Source organism: Giraffa tippelskirchi, chromosome 7 (genome assembly GCF_054371585.1).
Source record: "Giraffa tippelskirchi isolate mGirTip1 chromosome 7, T2T-mGirTip1v1.2.pri, whole genome shotgun sequence".
Classification (NCBI taxonomy): domain Eukaryota; kingdom Metazoa; phylum Chordata; class Mammalia; order Artiodactyla; family Giraffidae; genus Giraffa; species Giraffa tippelskirchi.
Genome location: NC_137281.1, coordinates 1095184 through 1116420, shown reverse-complemented (window position 1 = coordinate 1116420; position 21237 = coordinate 1095184). Strand labels below are relative to the sequence as shown.

The window sequence follows — 21237 nt, the reverse complement described above, 5'->3', positions numbered from 1 at the left end:
GACGCAGGAAGTCCCGCCCCTGAAAACGCGACTGGCAACGCCCCCTCCTGTGACGCTTCATCCCGTCCCTCCCTGCACCCGTAGAGCATAGCCTTCTGGGTAATGTAGTCCTGCGTCCGTCTGGGACGGGGAATCCGCTTCTTCTGGGAGCCAATGGCCCAGAAGCCTGGAGACTGAAGCCGGCAAAGGGCCTACAGAGGCTCCAACCAAGGAGACGAGGCGTTGCATGTTTCTAAGCAAGTGGACGAACTGTATTGTAAATTTTTTAAACTTTGTGTTCAGCTGCCTCACCATCCCCACAGTCTGCCAGCACCCCGCTCAGGTGATGACTGAGCTCAGGGTAAACCCTCAGGGCACACCATCAGTCAGGGTACACCAGAGTGATGAGGCGGTGGCTCCCGGCACTAGCTTCCCTTCTTGTCCTCTCTTCTGACCTAGTGACATTCCAGTGCATCGCTGAAGTCCCCTGATGACATTTGCCTGTAGCCTTCTGGGTACAACAATAATGGTGGTTGTCCAGAGGCCCTCTTTGTCTCTGGGCTTTCCTCCTGCTAACTTGAGCGGGCTCCCAGGATATCATGTGTGTGAGAGCTCAGTTGCTTCAGCCATGTCTGACTCTTTTGTGACCCCATGGACTGTAGCCCATCAGGCTCCTCTGTCCATGGAATTTTCCAGACAGAATACTGGAGTGGGTTGCTGTCTTTCTCCAGAAGATCTTCCACACTCAGGGTTCCAACCTGAGTCTCCTGTTGTCTCCTAAATTGCAGGCAGATTCTTTACCCACTGAGCCATCAGTCAAGTTCACTTCAGTTGCTCAGTCGTGTCCGACTCTTTGCGACCCCATGAACCGCAGCACGCCAGGCCTCCCTGTCAATCGCCAACCCCCGGAGTCCATCCTAAAGGGAAATCAGTCTTGCATATTCATTGGAAGGACTGATGCTGAAGCTGAAACTCCAATATTTTGGCCACTGATGAGAAGAACTGACTCATTGGAAAAGACCCTGGTGCTGGGAAAGACTGAAGGCAGGAGAAGGGGACAACAGAGGATGAGATGGTTGTGAATCTGTTTACCTCAGATTGGGACTTGAACCCATGTGCTGAGACTTGAACCCAGCCAAAACCCAGTTTGGGACTTGAACCCACGTGGCTGGGATTCAAACCCAGCCAAAACCTTGCTTGAGATTCAAACCCATGTGGCTGGGACTCAAATCCAACTAAAACCCACAGTACCTGGTTTCAGGACTTAATGAAGCTCAGGTTCTTGATGTCTCATCACAGAAAGAAATCAGTGAGAGACAAAGTGATAGGTAAGAAGTGGATTTATTCAGATTCAGAGAGCAGCACACTCCACAGAGTGTGGGCCATTGCAGAGGGCTAGTGTGGCCCTGAAATGTGGCGTAGTTAGTTTTTATAGGCTTGATAATTTCATATGCTAATGAGTAGGAGGATTATTCCAACCATTTTGGGGAAGGGGTAGGGATTTCCAGGATTTGGGCCAGCAGTCACTCCTTGGTCTTTTGACAGTGCCTTGGAACTGTCAGGGCACCTCTGGGTGTGTCATTTCGCTTGCTGATTGAGGATCAAGGTCTAGTCTTGTCTGCAATCTTGGTCCCATTTGATTCTAATCGGTTTATGTTGTGTCCTCGGGCTATGTTATTCTTTAAAAATTTGTGCCCTGCCTGCACCTTTTCCTCTTTTTATAGTTGGATGGCATCACCGACTCAATGGACATGGGTTTGAGCAAGCTCCTGGAGTTGATGCTGGACAGGGAAGCCTGGCATGCTGCAGTCCATGGGGTCGCAAAGAATCACACATGACTGAGTGACTGAATTGAACTGAACTGAACTGAACTGAACTGAGACTGTAGCCCGCCAGGCTCCTCTCTCCATGGAATTCTCCAGGCAAGAATACTGGAGTGGGTTGTCATTTCCTTCTCCAGGGGATCTTCCCTGCCCAGGGATTAAACTGGGTCTCCTGCATTGCAAGCAGATTCTTTACTATCTGAATCACCAGGGAAGGCAGATGGCAAATTCATTTGTTGTTGTTGTTCCATCGCTGGCAAATGCTCTTGGCAAGTGCCAATTTGTAGTTGACATCAGCCAGGAATGAGCAAAAAGGTGCAGCCAAGGAGAGAGCTTTGGGTTGTCCACATGGCATAGAGGTTCTTACCAAATAAGACGAGGAGTTTAGAGTCTTTCATTACAACCCAGTCATGTTCTTTAAGGTCATCAATGGCTTGAGAGCCAGAGACAGCCAGTTGATCTTGAGGTTTTATATAAGATTGAAATCTACTGCTACCCCACCCTCAAGGTCAGGGGCGGCGGCGGAGAGGAGCTACCCCACGTCCAAGGAGCGGCGGCTGCATGGGTGCAGGAGGGCCAAGAGCAGGTACTCCAGGTTCAAGGTCAGGAGGGGCGACTGTGAGGAGATACCCCTCATCCAAGGAAAGGAGAGGCAGCTGCACTTTGCTGGAGCAGCCGTGAAGAGCTACCCCATGTCCAAGGTAAAGAAACCCAAGTAAGATGGTAGATGTTCCAAGAGGGCATCAGAGGGCAGACACACTGAAACCATAATCAGAGAAAACTAGCTAATTTGATCACATGGACCACAGCCTTGTTTAACACAATGAAAATAAGCCATGCCATGTGGGGCCACCCAAGAAGGATGGCTCATGGTGGAGAGGTCTGACAGAATGTGGTCCACTGGAGAAGGGCATGGCAAACCACTTCAGTATTCTTGTCTTGAGAACCCCATGAACAGTATGAAAAGGCAAAAAGATAGGATACTGAAAGATGAACTCCTCAGGTCGGTAGGTGCCCAATATGCTACTGGAGATCAGGGGAGAAATAATTCCAGAAAGAATGAAGTGATGGAGCCAAAGCAAAAACAATACCCAGCTGTGGATGTGACTGGTGATAGAAGCAAGGTTCGATGTTGTAAAGAGCAATATTGGATAGGAACCTGGAATGTTAGGCCCATGAATCAAGGCAAATTGGAAGTGGTCGGAGAGGAGATGGCAAGAGTGGACGTCGACATTCTAGGAATCAGAAAACTAAAACGGACTGGAATGGGGGGATTTAACTCTGATGACCATTATATCTACTATTGTGGGCAGGAATCCCTTAGAAGAAATAGACTAGCCATCATGGTCAACAAAAGAGTCTGAAATGCAGTACTTGGATGCAATCTCAAAAAAGACAAAATGATCTCTGTTCATTTCCGAGGTAAACCATTCAATATCACAGTAATCCAAGCCTATGCCCCAAGCAGTAATGCTAAAGAAGTTGAAGTTGAATGGTTCTATGAAGACTTACAAGACCTTTTAAAACTAACACCCAAAAAGATGTCCTTTTCATTGTAGGGGACTGGAATGCAAAATTAGGAAGTCAAGAAACACCTGGTGTAACAGGTAAATTTGGCCTTGGAGTACAGAATGAAGCAGGGCAAAGGCTAATAGAGTTTTGCCAAGAGAACGCACTGGTGATAGCAAACACCCTCTTCCAACAACACAGGAAAAGACTCTACACATGGACGTCACCAGATGGTCAACACCAAAATCAGATTGATTATATTCCTTGCAGCCAAAGATGGAAGACGCTCTATACAGTCAGCAAAAGCAAGACCGGGAGCTGACTGTGGTTCAGATCATGAGCTCCTTATTGCCAAATTCCGACTTAAATTGAAGAAAATAGGGAAAACCACTAAACCATACAGTTCAGTTCAGTTCAGTCGCTCAGTCGTGTCCGACTCTTTGCGACCCCATGAATTGCAGCACGCCAGGCCTCTCTGTCCATTACCAACTCCCGGAGTCTACACAAACCCATGTTCATCGAGTCGGTGATGCCATCCAACCATCTCATCCTCTGTCGTCCCCTTCTCCTCCCGCCCCCAATCATACCCAGCATTAGGGTCTTTTCCAATGGGTCAACACTTCGCATGAGGTGGCCAAAGTATTGGAGTTTCAGCTTCAACATCAGACCTTCCAATGAACACCCAGGATTGATCTCTTTTAGGATGGATTGATTGGATCTCGTTGCAGTCCAAGGGACTCTCAAGAGTCTTCTCTAACACCACAGTTCAAAAGCATCAATTCTTTGGCACTCAGCTTTCTTCACTGTCCAAATCTCACATCCATACATGACCACTGGAAAAACCATAGCCTTGACTAGACGGACTTTTGTTGGCAAAGTAATGTCTCTGCTTTTAAATATGCTGTCTAGGTTGGCCATAACCTTCCTTCCAAGGAGTAAGCGTCTTTTAATTTCATGGCTGCAATCACCATCTGCAGTGATTTTGGAGCCCCCAAAAATAAAGTCTGACACTGATTACACTGTTTCCCCATCTATTTTTGATGAAGTGATGGGACCAGATGCCATGATCTTAGTTTTCTGGAAGTTGAGCTTTAAGCCGACTTTTTCACTCTCCTCTTTCACTTTCATCAAGAGGCTCTTTAGTTCTTCTTCACTTTCTGCCATAAGGGTGGTGTCATCCGCATCTCTGAGGTTATTGATATTTCTCCCGGTAATCTTGATTCCAGCTTGTGTTTCTTCCAGCCCAGGGTTTCTCATGATGTACTCTGCATATAAGTTAAATAAGCAGGGTGACAATATACAGCCTTGACGTACTCCTTTCCCGATTTGGAACCAGTCTGTTGTTCTATATCCAGTTCTAACTGTTGCTTCTGACTTGCATACAGGTTTCTCAAGAGACAGGTCAGATGGTCTGGTCTTCCCATCTCTTTCAGAATTGTCCACAGTTTACTGTGATCCACACAGTCAAAGGCTTTGGCATAGTCAATAAAGCAGAAATAGATGTTTTTCTGGAACTCTCTTGCTTTTTTGATGATCCAGTGGATACTGGCAATTTGATCTCTGGTTCCGCTGCCTTTTCTAAAAGCAGCTTGAACATCTGGAAGTTCACACTTCATGTATTGCTGAAGCCTGGCTTGGAGAATTCTGAGCATTACTTTATTAGCATGTGAGATGAGTGCAATTCTGTGGTAGTTTGAGCATTCTTTGGCATTGCCTTTCTTTGGGATTGGAACGAAAACTGACCTTTTCCAGTCCTGTGGCCACTGCTGAGTTTTCAAATTGCTGGCATATCGAGTGCAGCACTTTCACAGCATCACCTTTGAGGATTTGAAATAGCTCAACTGGAATTCCAGCACCTCCACTAGCTTTGTTCGTAGTGATGCTTTCTAAGGCCCACTTGACTTCACATTCCAGGATGTCTGGCTCTAGGTGAGTGATCACACCATCGTGATTATCTGTGTCATGAAGATCTTTTTTGTATAGTTCTTCTGTGTATTCTTGCCACCTCTTCTTAATATCTTCTGCTTCTGTTAGGTCCATACCATTTCTGTGCTTTATCGAGCCTATCTTTGCATGAAATGTTCCTTTGGTATCTCTAATTTTCTTGAAGAGATTTCTAGTCTTTCCCATTCTGTTGTTTTCCTCTATTTCTTCGCATTGATCACTGAGGAAGGTTTCTTATCTCTCCTTGCTATTCTTCGGAACTCTGCATTCAGATGGGAATATCTTTCCTTTTCTCCTTTGCTTTTCGCTTCTCTTCTCTTCCCAGCTCTCTGTAAGGCCTCCTCAGACAGCCATTTTGCTTTTTTGCATTTCTTTTCCATGGGAATTGTCTTGATCCCTGTCTCCTGTACAATGTAATGAACCTCTGTCCATTGTTCATCAGGCATTCTGTCTACCAGATCTAGTCCCTTAAATCTATTTCTCACTTCCACTGTGTAGTCATAAGGGATTTGATCTAGATCATACCTGAATGCACTAGTGGTTTTCCCTATTTTCTTCAATTTAAGTCTGAATTTGGCAATAAGCAGTTCATGATCTGAGCCACAGTCTGCTCCCGGTCTTGTTTTTGCTGACTGTATAGAGCTTCTCCATCTTTGGCTGCAAAGAATATAATCAATCTGATTTCGGTATTGACCATCTAGTGATGTCCACGTGTAGAGTCTTTCTCTTGTGTTGTTGGAAGAGGGTGTTTTCTATGACCAGTGTGTTCTCTTGGCAAAACTCTATTAGCCTTTGCCCTGCTTCATTCTGTACTCCAAGGCCAAATTTGCCTGTTATGCCAGGTGTTTCTTGACTTCCTACTTTTGCATTCCAGTCCCCTATAATGAAAAGGACATCATTTTTGGGTGTTAGTTCTAGAAGGTCTTGTAGGTCTTCATATAACCGTTCAACTTCAGCTTCTTCGGCGTTACTGGTCGGGGCACAGACTTGGATTACTGTGATATTGAATGGTTTGCCTTGGAAATGAACAGAGATGATTCTATCGTTTTTGAGATTGCATCCAAGTACTGCTTTTCGGACTCTTTTGTTGACCATGATGGCTACTCCATTTCTTCTAAGGGATTCTTGCCCACATTAGTAGATATAATGGTCATCTGAGTTAAATTCACACATTCCAGTCCATCTTAGTTCACTGATTCCTAGAATGTCGATGTTCACTCTTGCCATCTCCTGTTTGACTACTTCCAATTTGCCTTGATTTGTGGACCTAACACTCCAGGTTCCTATGCAATATTGCTCTTTACAGCATCGGACTTCGCATCTATCACCAGTCACATCCACAGCTGGGTATCGTTTTTGCTTTGGCTCCATCCCATAATTCTTTCTGAAGTTATTCCTCCACTGATCTCCATTAGTATATTGGGCACCTACTGACCTGGGGAGTTCATCTTTCAGTGTCCTATCTCTTTGCCTTTTCATACTGTTCATGTGGTTCTCAAGGCAAGAATAGTGAAGTGGTTTGCCATGCCCTTTTCCAGTGGACCACATTCTGTCAGACCTCTCCACCATGACCCATCCGTCTTGGGTGGCCCTACACGGCATGGCTTAGTTTCATTGAGATAGACAAGGCTGTGGTCCGTGTGATCAGATTATCTAGTTTTCTGTAATTTTAGTTTCAGTGTGTCTGCCCTCTGTGCCTAGACCATTCAGGTATGACCTAAATCATATCCCTTATGATTATACATTGGAAGTGAGAAATAGATTAAAGGGACTAGATCTGATAAACAGAGTGCCTGATGAACTATGGATGGAGGTTGGTGACACTGTACAGGAGACAGGCATCAAGAACATCCCCATGGAAAAGAAATGCAAAAAAGCAAAATGGCTGTCTGAGGAGGCCTTACAAATAGCTGTGAAAAGAAGAGAAGCGAAAAGCAAAGGAGAAAAGGAAAGATATTCCCATCTGAATGCAGAGTTCCGAAGAATAGCAAGGAGAGATAAGAAACCTTCCTCAGTGATCAATGCGAAGAAATAGAGGAAAACAACAGAATGGGAAAGACTAGAAATCTCTTCAAGAAAATTAGAGATACCAAAGGAACATTTCATGCAAAGATGGGCTCGATAAAGGACAGAAATGGTATGGACCTAACAGAAGCAGAAGATATTAAGAAGAGGTGGCAAGAATACACAGAAGAACTATACAAAAAAGATCTTCACGACCCAGATAATCACGATGGTGTGATCACTCACCTAGAGCCAGACATCCTGGAATGTGAAGTCAAGTGGGCCTTAGAAAGCATCACTACGAACAAAGCTAGTGGAGGTGCTGGAATTCCAGTTGAGCTATTTCAAATCCTGAAAGAGGATGCTGTGAAAGTGCTGCACTCAGTATGCCAGCAAATTTGGGAAACTCAGCAGTGGCCACAGATTTCATTCCAATCCCAAAGAAAGACAATGCCAAATAATGCTCAAACGGCCGCACAATTGCGCTCATCTCACACGCTAGCAAAGTAATGCTCAAAATTCTCCAAGCCAGGCTTCAGCAATATGTGAACCATGAACTTCCAGATGTTCAAGCTGGATTTAGAAAAGGCAGAGGAACAAGAGTTCAAATTGCCAACATCCAATGGATCATCGAAAAAGCAAGAGAGTTCCAGAAAAACATCTATTTCTGCTCTATTGACAAGAATAAACTGTGGAGAATTTTGAAAGAGATGGGAATACCAGACCACCTGACCTGCCTCTTGAGAAACCTGTATGCAGGTCAGGAAGCAACAGCTAGAATTGGAGATGGAACAACAGACCCGTTCCAAATCGGGAAAGGAGTACGTCTAGGCTGTGTATTGTCACTCTGCTTATTTAACTTATATGCAGAGTACATCATGAGAAATGCTGGGCTGGAGGAAGCACAAGCTGGAATCAAGATTGCTGGGAGAAATATCAATAACCTCAGATATGCAGATGACACCACCCTTATGGCAGAAAGTGAAGAAGAACTAAAGAGCCTCTTCATGAAAGTGAGAGAAGAGAGTGAAAAAGTCAGCTTAAAGCTCCACATTCAGAAAACTAAGATCATGGCATCTGGTCTCATCTCTTCATGGGAAATAGATGGGGAAACAGTGGAAACAGTGTCAGATTTTATTTTGGGGGGCTCCAAAATCACTGCAGATGGTGATTGCAGCCATGAAATTAAAAGACGCTTATTCCTTGGAAGGAAAGTTATGACCAAACTAGATAGCATATTTAACGGAGAGACATTACTTTGCCAACAAATTTCCTTCTAGTCAAGGCTATGGTTTTTCCAATAGTCATGTATGGATGTGAGAGTTGGACTGTGAAGAAAGCTGAGCGCCGAAGAATTGATGCTTTTGAACTGGGGTGTTGGAGAAGACTCTTGAGAGTCCCTTGGACTGCAAGGAGATCCAAGCAGTCCATTCTAAAGGAGATCAGTCCTGGGTGTTCATTGTAAGGACTGATCTTGAAGCTGAAACTCCAATACTTTGGCCACCTCATGCGAAGAGCTGACTCATTGGAAAAGACCCTGATGCTGGGAAGGATTGGGGGCAGGAGGAGAAGGGGACGACAGAGGATGAGGTGGTTGGATGGCATCACCGACTCGATGGACGTGAGTTTGGGTAAACTCCGGGAGTTGGTGATGGACATGGAGGCCTGGCGTGCTGCCGTTCATGGGGTTGCAAAGAGTGGGACAGGAGTGAGCCACTGAACTGAACTGAAATCTATTGCTCACTGGGAAAGGTGGAGAGAGTCCCAGTCTTGAATCACTGAGGCTTCCTGAGGGATGAATTCTATGCTGCCTTCCAGAAGTAGGGCTCTGTGGCCTCTCAACCTAATCGAATCTAGTTGATAGAGGTCTTTGACTTGACATCCATTTGGAAGTGAATTTAAAGTATAATATGTGAAACAATGCAACCAAATACAGCAGTCAAGCATATCTTTTATCTGGGATTTCCTTGTTTATACAGTGGTTAAGACTCCATGCTCCCAGTACAGAGGGCAAGGGTTTGATCCTTGGTTGGGGAGCTAGGATCCTGCATACAGGGCAATTAGGCAAAACAAAAGGGGATGGGGAGATTAACATGGAGCCCCCTGGAGTAGGGCATGGCAACCCACTCCAGTATTCTTGCCTGGAGAATCCCATGGACAGAGGAGCATGGCAGGCTACTGTCCATGGTGTCGCAAAGAGTCAGACACGACTGAGTTACTAACACTAACATGGAGCTGGTTAGTTAACTAATTAACTAACATGTTAATTTCACAGTTTATTGTAATCCACACAGTCAAAGGCTTTGGCATAGTCAATAAAGCAGAAGTGGATGTTTTTCTGGAACTGTCTTGCTTTTTCGATGACCCAGCAGATGTTGGCAATTTGATCTCTGGTTCCTCTGCCTTTTCTAAATCCAGCTCAAATATCTGGAAGTCCACGGTTCACATACTGTTGAAGCCTGGCTTGGAGAACTTTGAGCATTACTTTGTTAGCTTGTGAGAGGAGTGCAATTGTGCAGTATATTGAGCAATCTTTGGCTTTGCCTTTCTTTGGGATTGGAATGAAAACTGATCTTTTCCAGTCCTGTGGCCACTGCTTTATTCTTGAACTCTGCTTTATTGACTATGCTAAAGCCTTTGAGTATGGAGATTACAACATACTGTGGAAAATTCTTAAAGAGATGAGAATACCAGACCACCTGACCTGCCTCCTGCGAAACCTGTATGCAGGTCAAGAAGCACGTGTTAGAACTGGACGTGGAACAACAGACTGGTTCCAAATCGGGAAAGGAGTACGTCAAGGCTGTATATTGTCACCTTGCTTATTTAACTTATATGCAGAGTATATCATAAGAAATGCTGGACTGGATGAAGCACAAGCTGGAATCAAGATTGCCGGGGAAATATCAATAACCTCAGATATGCAGATGACACCACCCTTATGGCAGAAAGTGAAGAAGAACTAAAGAGCCTCTTGATGAAAGTGAAAGAGGAGAGTGAAAAAGTTGGCTTAAAACTCAATGTTCAGAAAACCAAGATCATGGCATCTGGTCCCATCACTCTATGGCATATAGATGGGGAAACAGTGGCAGACTTCATTTTGGGGGGCTCCAAGAATCACTGCAGATGGTGACTGCTGCATGAAATTAGAAGACGCTTGCTCCTTGGAAGGAAAGTTATGACCAATCTATACAGCATATTAAAAAGCAAAGACAGTATTTTGCCAATAAAGGTCCGTCTAGTCAAGGCTATGGTTTTTCCAGTAGTCATGCATGGATGTGAGAGCTGGACTATATAGAAAGCTGAGCGCCAAAGAATTGATGCTTTTGTACTGTGGTGTTGAAGAAGACTCTTGAGAGTCCCTTGGACTGCAAGGAGATCCAACCTGTCCATCCTAAAGGAAATCAGTCCTGAATATTCATTGGAAGGACTGATGCTGAGGCTGAAGCTTCAATACTTTGGCCACCTGATGCAAAGAGCTGACTCATTGGAAAAGACCTTGATGCTGGGAAAGATTGAAGGCAGGAGGAGAAGGAGACAACAGAGGATGAGATGGTTGGATGGCATCACCGACTCGATGGACATGGGTTTGAGCAAGCTCTGGGAGTTAGTGATGGACAGGGAAGCCTGGTGTGCTGCAGTCCATGGGGTTGCAAAGAATTGGACACGACTGAGCGACTGAACTGAACTGAACATGTTAATTAGTGCACCTCTTGCACATCCCCACCAGAACTTTGACCTGGTCCAAAGGGCAAAGATTCCACGGACTTGGAAAGAATGCCTAAAACTTGCCACAATAAAGGGCTTACATCTTCCTCTATTGATGGCTTTGGCACTCAACCCTGTTCTACCATGTTCAGGCTATAGTACTCTAGCTTCTGAGTCCATCTGAAATTAAAATTCTTTGTGATACAAACCTCTCTTTGCCTTTAAAAGCTCCTGAAGTTGATTCCCTTGCAGGACACCTTTAGTGTGGCTATTTGAATGTGTGTCCGCAGTTGTAACTCTTTGATCCTATGTAAACATGTCGGGCAAGATTATTGCCTCTGGGGTTTATTTAGGTCCACAGCACCAACAACAGACTTTATTATCTGACTATATGCTTTTTCTGTTAGCCAATAATGAAAAACACCGAGATATTTTGTTGCATATAATTACCTTTAATTTTTTTTTCCTCCAAATCATACTGACTTGATTTTTGTTACTTGAAAATTTCTCCAAGATTTTCATAAAAAGCAAAAACAACTAAGGACTGTGGCTACTCTCAGTCTTTTCACGAGGGAAACGCTTGTTTGCTAAATCTGTATTAACTTTTATGCTGAGAAATGGTAGTTAAATCAGAATTTTGTAAAGATTATACATACAGGCTTTCTTGGGTCTACTTTTTAATCTGTACTTCCCTCAGGAACACGGTACGGCGAACCCCAGAGGGTTTTGTAACACAAACCAGAAGCGAAGGAACTACATTACCCAGAAGACCACGCGCCAGCCCGCTTTCTTCTCCGCACCAATGAAGCCCCCAAACTCGGGCTCTTCCGCGATTGTGAAATAGAAGGGGGTGGGACTTCCGGCGTCTTTCTGATGGCGGTCGTTTGACGGCTTTTGCTGTCGACTGCAGAACCTGAGGCTAAATAACTGGGTGCAGCCTGCCTTAGAGAAACTGGAAAGAACTCGAGAGGCGCCGTCCACAGTGCATAGGAGTGAGCGGCCTTCGGGACACTTCCAGGATTTTCGGCCCAGGTCTCCGCCATTATCTCTCGCGTCTGCTGGCACCACTGCGCCCACAGGGTCCTATGGCAACCGACGCGCTGCAGGACCCGGCCCAGGTGACAGTTCCGTCCCCGGATCCTCAAGCCCCCATGAGGGTCTCCTGCTCACGGCGCCGCGGCTTAGGCCCGTCAGCAGAACTTCAGGCGTGCGTGTGTGGCGGTCCCCTTTGTGACACGCTGTGTGCTGAAGTGTGGAGTGTTAAAGGCCTTGGGCCCGGCACGTGCCGCTGCTTGGAGGCGCACGCGAGCCAGAGCATTAGGGAAAGTTGGGTTGGAGTCCTCTCTGCAGGGACAGGGCATTAGGACGGAGTCAACCGTCTGGATCAGCTGGGCCGAGAGCATTCTGGGAGCCATGGAGGGCGGTGAACAAGTCAGGAAGATGCTCGAGTTTTAAAGTATTTCAGAGGAGAACTGACTGGGGAGAGGGTGATGAGGTGGAGACAGGGAGACTTGGGAGAGGCTTCTGAGTTAGACTCCGAAGAGTAAGGTGTTTTCTGGACGAGAGTGGTGGGTATGGAATTTGCTGACATGAAACAAATAGGCTGCCCTGTATTTCGCACAGAAAAATGGGCTTAAAAATTTTTTTTTCAGGATCATTCGGGGAATTGCAACTGGGGTGTGTGACTATGGGGGAGCTAACACTTTTATAGACATTACAAAGGGAAGTTAAAAGGGCTCTAGTCACCAAAGAGCCCATGGCTTTTCATTGGCTGAGTCCTTTCCAGGAAAGAGGAGACTCTTCTTCCTTTGGAATACCATTATTTTCTCAGGTCAGTGAGGGCTTCGCCTTCTGGTGTGCCAACTCTAATTGAGGTTTCTGTTTATTAATTTTTTTTCCAAAGGAATGTAACAGATAATATTCCTAATAAGCCTTACGGGTAATTGGCAAGATTTCCTGGTGAAGTAAATGTGGCTCTGAGCTAAAGACAGAGTAAAGGACAATAAAGGTTTTCTTTATGACCTGAGACCACACTGATGTGAGAAATTAGTTTTAGGGAGAGAAGAAAAGTTGGATTTGAGACATGCTGTTTCTGAGATTCCAAAATTGAGGTAATGTAGGGGCTGCTACAATCTATAGTCTGGAATTGAGGGAGGAGGTCACTGGCTCAAGGATGTCTGTGTGTTGACACCTAAGTCTGGATCTCAAATTTAGGTGGGAAGATCTTTTCACTTTTTTGTGAAAGGGGACCTGAGATGAAAGAAGAGAGATGGGGCTGGAGGGCAGAGTGGGTGGGACTTTCAGATGCTGCCTGAAGATGGGAGGGTCCTGAGGCTCCAGAGCTTTCTAAGAAAGCAAGGGTATAAGGAGTAATGAGCTTTGGCTGGGAAGGAGGTGGAATAGGATGGGTGAGGTTGTGTACACTGACTGCTATGAATACTCAGCCAGCTGACTGTTCCTTTTGGCGGCACAAAATTGGGCGATGCTGACCAGTTAATCTTAGGTTCAGTCAAGGGCACACGTGCCTCAGCTCTTCCAGGAAACTATAAGGTTAAAAAGGTATAGATTTAACAAGTTAATCTTGTATAAGCAAGTACTAACTGTTTAAAATGAGAATGAATATCTGTGCTATAATAATATACATATGTTTACGTTTTATCTTGGGCTCCTTGGAATTTCCAAGCTTTAGGACTGTTCTTTGTTACAACTTGCCCCTGTTTCACACAGGGGTTTATTTATAATTGAGGTGACTTAGGATTGGACTGGTCACCAGGAAATGAGAATAGAAGGTTAAATTCTCAGCCCTTGTGGAAGTTCCCAAGAATCAGAGGGGAACTGGAGATTATGTATAAAGATTGCTGAGGAATGAAATTCAAGGAATTTCAAGATTGCTGAACACATTGAAACGATGGACGTCCTGGGAGGGTGGCATGTACTGAAAGGGCCTGAAACCCCCTCCTACCCTCTACCCCCACTACCTAGACCTAGACATCCCATCTATTGGGCTGTACTAAGTTGTATCCATTACAGTAAGCCAGAAGTAAGAAAAGTGTTTTCCTAACTTTCATAGGTTATTTTATCAAATTATTATTAAGGAGTCTCTGAATTTGTAGCCAGTGGGACAGAAGTAGTGGTAGCCTGGGGGTCAGGGATGGGAACTGGCTTCTCAGAAGAGGGCAATTTATGGGACTGAGCTCTTAAACCTATGGTCATGAATTTCAGGGAGTGTAATAATAGGAGTGAATTCTGTCATGAAATCAAATAATTGGTGGTGGAAAAGAGATACTTTGTCTCAGAAAGCCTTGAAAAACATGTAAGGAAATCCTAATTTAAAACGAAACATTTATAGAAATCTTAATCCTGTGTTATGTCATAGTGAATCTTAGCCTGCGAGAGGTTAATAATGCATTTGACATTTATACAACATTAGGAGATAGACATCTTAAGTGTTGCCCTTCTACACCTGAAGACACTGGGACTCAAGGACCTTGAGTCTTTGTCAAAGGCTATCTGAGTTGTCAGGTTATAGCTCTGAGGTCAGAGGTCAGCCTGAGGTGACTCACCTCCGGGGAAGGATAGGGAGAACACAGCTCCGCCTTTCCATCCTCACCAAGATGACCTTGATCTCAGATCCTCCCTCTTTTTTCACAGGTTCCCATGGTAGCAGCAACCTTTATGGTCCCTGGACGGGTAAGTGGAAGAAGCCCTAGTACCTCTCCCAACGTCATCCCACCCCTGGTCCTGACACACAGATACAGGAGACACAGTTGTCCTGGGGTTGTTGGGCCTTAGTTCTGGCCCTGGGGTCACCTCAGGCACAGGACCCATGAAGTGGTACCGAGGTGGTCTCATGTGTCCAGTGGAGAAGGTGAGGTGGTGAGATGTTCCTGGGACAGGAGCCAGCCTGTCTGTGTGCCTGGAGGTGAGAACAAGCGGGGCGTGTCCAGGAAACTGCAGGACCCAGGACATGGGCAGATAAAGACAGAGCAGAGCCTTTCCTGGGGTGGAAGCCTGAGGAGCTGGATGATTGTCTGCTGTGCAGGGTGAGAGACAGTCGTCTGACATGACACCACGACGTTTGCCTTTAGGTGAGGGTAGGGACACTGTGTCTGAGATGGGAAGTGAGAAGTAGGAGTGATGGGACTTCCTTGGTGGTCCAGGGGCTAAGACTCTGCGCTCCCCGTGTAGGGGGCCCAGGGTTCAATCCTTGGTCAGGGAACTAGATCCCACATGCCACAAATTAGAGCTGGTGCAGCCAACAACAAGTAGGAGTGATGAGCAGGATTGTCCAGAATTACGTATCCTCATGCTGAGTCTGAGATGTGGCAGGGGTGTCTCATGGGAGGTGTCAGGTGTACAACTAGACACACATCTGGAGATCAGGTGGGGGCGGGGTCCAGGTGTGAAGATACTCCTGAGCAGGTGGACAGCAGGGTCAGATTCCAGGCCCTCGGCTCACTGTGCTGTGCCATGAAGCCTGGGGGGTGGGGAGGGTGTTTTGGTTACAGAGGCCACTGTGAACTCACATGTCCCCCTCCTGACAGGGCCATGTGACCTTTGAGGACGTGGCGGTGTCCTTCTCCCAGGAGGAGTGGGGGCTCCTCGGCGAGGCTCAGAGACTCCTGTACTATGACGTCATGCTGGAGAACCTGTCCCTGATAGCCTCCCTGGGTAAGAACTGCATCCGCACACACTGCCGGTGCTGGGCTCGGCCCTTCTCTCTGCATGGCTCACTCCAGCCTTCCCAGCCTGGGCCACGGACACTGCTTCCTTCCCTGGCTTCCTGGCATTTGAGCTTTGTGCTCCCACCCGTACGTGTCTAGTCCTGTATCACATCCCCTAATGCCTTTCACAGAAAGCTTGTTAACTGTCTGTGCACTTCCGGTTTGCTTTGCCATCGCTTGTGTGTTGACTGCTCCGCTGGGTGGAAGATCTCTGTCACAGGTTTTAACGCTTTTTGTGTGCACTGCCTGTCTTAGGAATTAGAGACATGTGGTCAGCATTTATGGTCAACACTAGGTTATTTTTGGAAGACTACTTAACGTTCTTCTAGTACTATATATTTTTTTAATGAAGTCTCTCATTGGTTGATTGACCTGGGTCAGTGTCTTTCTCATAATGGCCCCATTTTCTCCTCAGGCCTTTGATCTAGTAAGTTCCACAGTCACCCAACCTGACCTGGGGGTGGAGGTGGCCCTGGGTGCCTGACAAGGTAGACACTTCTGTAGTCACTGGAAGAGGATTACTGGATCCTGGGCCTGGTGAGCAGGGGCTGTAGGAATGCACATCATAGTTCATTTCTAATCCTACAGGGAAATGTCCTTTGCTCACTAGTGTTTTAGTGCCCAGATTCATCATGGTCATACTCTTCTTTCTTTTCCTCCCTGTTTTGACATTGGCCCACTTTTCCTTTCACTGTGACTTCTCACCTCTCTCTGTCTTCTACCTCAGTGTCCTCACATATCCCTTTTCCCTCTCTCTTTGAAACGTTCTCCAATATTACGTGTTTAGTATATCATATATGTTTATGTTTAATGTATTTTTAGAGGTGCATGTTTACTTGTATGGTATCTGGACACCAGACAGACAGGTATAATTGCATTTTCCTGGATTAGGACACACGTTCTGCAGAGCTGACACTTGTCTCCACCAGAAAACCCTGCTGACTGCCACTGGCCAAGGACTGAGTTGTTCCAGGGTCTCCTCCTGGCACAGCTCCATATCTCGTGTTCTCCTTGGTTTGAAACATTTCTATTTTTGTGACCACCAGGGGCCGAGTAATGCATGGTATCCCCTTCTACCACTTGACCCTTCCTCCCTTGTTTTGAACACAAACCCATGGGCTCATTCCTACATGTGTCCTTCCCCACCAGAGTCTCCATACACTTTATCAGCATTTTTTGTGGTTTCAGGGTGTTGGCGTGGAGGAGATACTGAAGAGGCTGGTTCTGAACAATGTGTTTCTGCAGAACAAGTGACACGAGACAGGAATCCACAGGTGGACCCATCTATCCTGAAGGCTGTCACTTCCACTGACATGTGTGCCCTGGTGGAGAAAACCCTGCCCTCTTCTGGGACTTCTGGGAAAATGCTCACTTCTCACTTGCAGCAGCGCCAGACACAGCTCAGTGGAGAGAAACGTCTCAGGAGGGACGAGAACGGGGCCTTGCTCGTGACGAGCTGCAAGATCTTTGTACCTGACACTGTGTTCACGTGTGGAGAGGTTGAGGAGGATTTCCTCGGTAGCCTGGGCTTTCTCCAGCACCAGCCTTCCCACGATGGAGAGCATCCACACAGAAGCAGGCAGAGCAGGGGGGGCTCTCACCCTGGGCAAGGGCATTACAAGTGCAGCGAATGTGGCAAAGCCTTCAGTAAGAAGTACAAATTCACAGAGCACCTGAGAGTTCACACTGGAGAAAAACCATATAAGTGCAATGACTGCGGGAAATTCTTTAGACTCCGGGGGGGTCTCTCTCATCATCGGAGAGTTCACACAGGAGAAAAGCCTTTCGATTGCAGTAAATGTGGGAAAGTCTTCATCTACAAATGTAAGCTTGTTCAGCACCAAAGAGTCCACACTGGAGAAAGACCCTATGAGTGTCAGGAATGTGGGAAAGCCTATGCCCGCAAGGATTCACTTGTCCAGCACCAAAAAGTCCACACTGGAGAGAAACCTCATAAGTGCAGTGAATGTGGGAAGCTCTTCCTGTACAGAAATAAACTCCTTGTGCACCAGAGAATCCACACTGGAGAAAAGCCTTTTAAGTGCACTGAATGTGGGAAGTCCTTTAGTTACAAAACAAGTCTTATCATCCACCAGAGAACTCACACTGGAGAAAGGCCTTATATGTGTGGTGAGTGTGGGAAAGCCTATGTCAACAAAAAGAGTCTTATTGTCCACCAGAGAATCCACAGTGGAGAAAAAGTTTATGCCTGTAAGAAATGTGGGAATTTGTTTATGAGCAGCTTCGCTCTCAACAAACACCAGAATGTTCATACCTCACAGAGGCGTTATGAGTGCAGTGAATGTGGGAAAGGGTTCAAGAGGAAAATCACACTTGATGAGCACCAGAGAATCCACACTGGAGAAAGACCCTATGTGTGCAATGAATGTGGGAAAGCCTTCAAGCTGAAGAACACACTAATTAGCCACCAAAATGTCCACACTAGAGCAAAGCCTTTCCAGTGCAGTGAATGTGGGAAGCCCTACAGTAACAAAACAAGTCTTATTGTCCATCAGAGGATCCACACTGGAGTGAAGCCTTTTCAGTGCAATGAGTGTGGGAAGCCTTACAGTTACAAAACAAGTCTAATTGTCCACCAGAGAACCCACAGTGGAGAAAGGCCTTATGCCTGTAGTTCTTTGTACACAGCTCCTAGGTCATGATCTAATTGTGTGTGTGTGTGTGTGTGTGTGTGTGTGTGTGTGTGTGCAGTCATTCTATCGTGTCCAACTCTTTGCAACCCTGTGAACTATAGCCTGCCAGGCTCCTCTGTCCATGGGACTCTCCAGGCAAGACTATTGGATTGGGTTGCCATTTCCTACTCCAGGGGATCTTCCCACCCAAGGGATCGAACCCATGTCTCTTGCATTGGCAGGCGGACTCTTTACCACTGCGCCACCAATGTTCACACTGGAGAAATGCCTTCTGGACTCATGCTTTCCTTCACTTGAGTTAATATCTAGTAGCACAACTCCTCGTCAGAGTAAGTGAATGTTAAACTCATGTAGAGTCAGTCCAACTCTTCTGAAAGTGGTGGTGTCCTTTTATAGTCTCATCAGAAGCACCACAAACCAAGTTCCCGTCCTTCACATTCTTTCTTGGTATGTTCAGGCTTTCCAATTTTAGTGACACCATAGTTGTATAGTGGGACCAAGTGATTTTAATTTGCATTTCTCTAATGATATGATGCTGAGTGGTCTTCCATGTGTTGATTTTCAACCACATGTCATTCTTGAAATTTCTATTCATATAACTTGTTCTAATTACTGAGTTTTGACATTTTGTCATTGCTTACTGATTAAGGTACTCTAATGGAAATACTTAGCAATACAATCTTCCAGAATTGGTTTTGTCTTTTCAATCACTTATCCAGAAAAAAAGGTTTTAATTTTATTGTAGTCTAATTTGTTCATTTATTCTCTTTACTTTTTCCCTTGTTTCCTCCTGTAACTTTTATGGTTTGGGGTTTTTACTGATGTTAAGTGAATTATTTTCAGTTAATTGTGGACATTATTTTTTAAAATATGGACACCCAATTCCTGCCATGATAGTGATTTAAAGATTATACCTTTCCCCCTGAATTGCTTTAGTACTTCATCGAAGGTCAATCATTTATGTATGTTTATTTTTGGAATTTCTATTCTGTTGCATTTACCTACTTTATTTATGCCAGTATTTTCATGTATTGACTAATTTGTTTTCATAATATGTCTTGAAATCAAAGTTGTGTACTCCTTTGACTTCCTTTTTTTTTTTTCTTCAAAATCATCGTAGCCATTCTTGGATCTTTACTTTTCATATGAAGTTTAGAATCCACCTTCTAGTTTATTCAGTACAAAAATCCTACTAGGAGTTTGACTGGGATTGCATTGGTTTGTTTTTATTTTTGATTTTTGGCCATGCTGTGTGGCTTGCAGGATCTACAGTCCCTCAACCCAGGCCATGGCAGTGAAAACACAAGAGTTCTAATCAGTGGACCAACAGGACATTTCCTTAATTTTCAATTTAGGAAGAAATACTGAGTGTCCCAATCCATAAATATGATACATTTCCTTTTATTTAGATCTTAATTTTTGTTAAGTGTTTTTAGATTTCTTTTTATTGGTCTTGCATATGTGTTTTCTACATCTGGTAAGACTGTGAATGGGAATTAAATTTTTTTTCCTTTGTGAATTGTTCAGTGCTAGTACACCGAGAGAGACATCAAACTGAAGACAGAAGCAATCCTTCTTAATCATTTTATAAATAACATCTACAAAAAGTTATTATAAATACTGTATTTTTGAACCATTATTAAAATATTGCTATTAGCATAAAAGGACAGCTGCTCATTGTTCTCAATTCAGCATTATTCTGGAGTTCCAATTTCATTATAAGGCAAAATAATAAATATGAAGCAATTGGAAAGGAGGAAATAAACCATCTATAGTATGTCCTCAGTTTTCATCTTCACTAGTAGTCCAAATATGGACACTCAATTTAATGAGTGGACTCATTATAAACTCTTTTTTTTTTAATCACACATTTGCTGCCCTTACTTCCTTAGGAACCATCACCTTCTATGACACTATATGCAACTTAAAGAGAAGAGCTGCTTATTGTATTTTTCTATCAAATCCTAAGTTCCAGCAGGGAAATATGTGTTTAAATGTTGTGCACTGACATATTGCATATTCCTAGAAACATGTCTGAAACTCCTAGGATATATATTAATGTCTTGAAATATAGAACAAAATGAAAATACACACTAAACATGCATTTGCACAACTGTGGATAAACTTTCTAACTCTCCTCACCCTGCTTTTTCCTTCAGTTTCACTCCCCTCTGCTCTGAGTTATGGAAAGAAATCATGTTTTGCAAAAAGCCTTTAAATCAATTAAAAAAAAAACCCAATAGGCATTTTCCTTCCCTCACTTATTAGAACTCAGGGTTTTTTTTCCCCCATACATTCCAGTGGGATTTTGATTATTTCAAAAACCAGTTTTCCACCGTCAATTTCTCCCACTCCTGACAGATACCTATCCCATGAAGCACTTTCGGTAGCTCTTGGTACTCAGACAGCCCCAAACGTTTTTCAGAGTTTGTCTTCACGCCCTACACAGCTGTTGGTGCACTTACAGGTGACGTGGTGACCACTTTGCCAGGGCAGGCGACATCGTGGGGGTCTAAACCTTTATCTCAGGCTTATGTGTCCTCACTGCAGACGCACAGGTTGCCACGGCAGACCTTGTCCTGGGAGCAAATACACATTTGGTAAGTATCTCTTCATTTCAGGTATCTGATTCTTAGAAAATATTTATCTCAGGAAACCCAAGATTAACTGTTCTTTAAATTTTACTTACTGAGCTTAGGACAATAAAAAAGGAAACACCTTAGACAGATCATATCTGTGGATACATATAGATACAGACAGACAAGAACAAACCCATAAAAACAGGAAAGGCATTCACTGAGGAAACCAGAGGCAAGTTGCCCCTCATCAATGTGCTTCAGGAGTGCCTGACACCTCCCCCCTCCCCTCAGCTGTATTGTTTTGAACTTGCCC

The 21237-nt window shown here is 44.8% G+C and overlaps 1 protein-coding gene across 8 annotated transcripts; it reads left to right on the top strand.

Moving 5' to 3' along the window:
* Nucleotides 1-87: 87 nt before the first annotated feature.
* LOC145514440 (uncharacterized) lies at nt 88-20009 on the top strand. 8 transcript variants are annotated; one of them, XM_081512235.1, is made up of 5 exons: nt 12233-12535; nt 12620-12798; nt 14619-14657; nt 15512-15638; nt 16880-20009. In XM_081512235.1, exons 2-5 carry the CDS (start codon nt 12724-12726, stop codon nt 18352-18354), a joined length of 1716 nt encoding a protein of 571 aa, XP_081368361.1. In that variant the 5' UTR covers nt 12233-12535; nt 12620-12723; the 3' UTR covers nt 18355-20009. The 8 variants fall into 8 exon arrangements, with proteins under 8 accessions (XP_081368366.1, XP_081368362.1, XP_081368368.1 ...); XM_081512241.1 differs by lacking the exon at nt 12620-12798 and adding an exon at nt 12871-13078 and having other exon boundaries at nt 12260-12423; XM_081512240.1 differs by lacking the exons at nt 12233-12535; nt 12620-12798 and adding an exon at nt 88-1307.
* The last annotated feature ends 1228 nt before the right edge of the window (nt 20010-21237 follow it).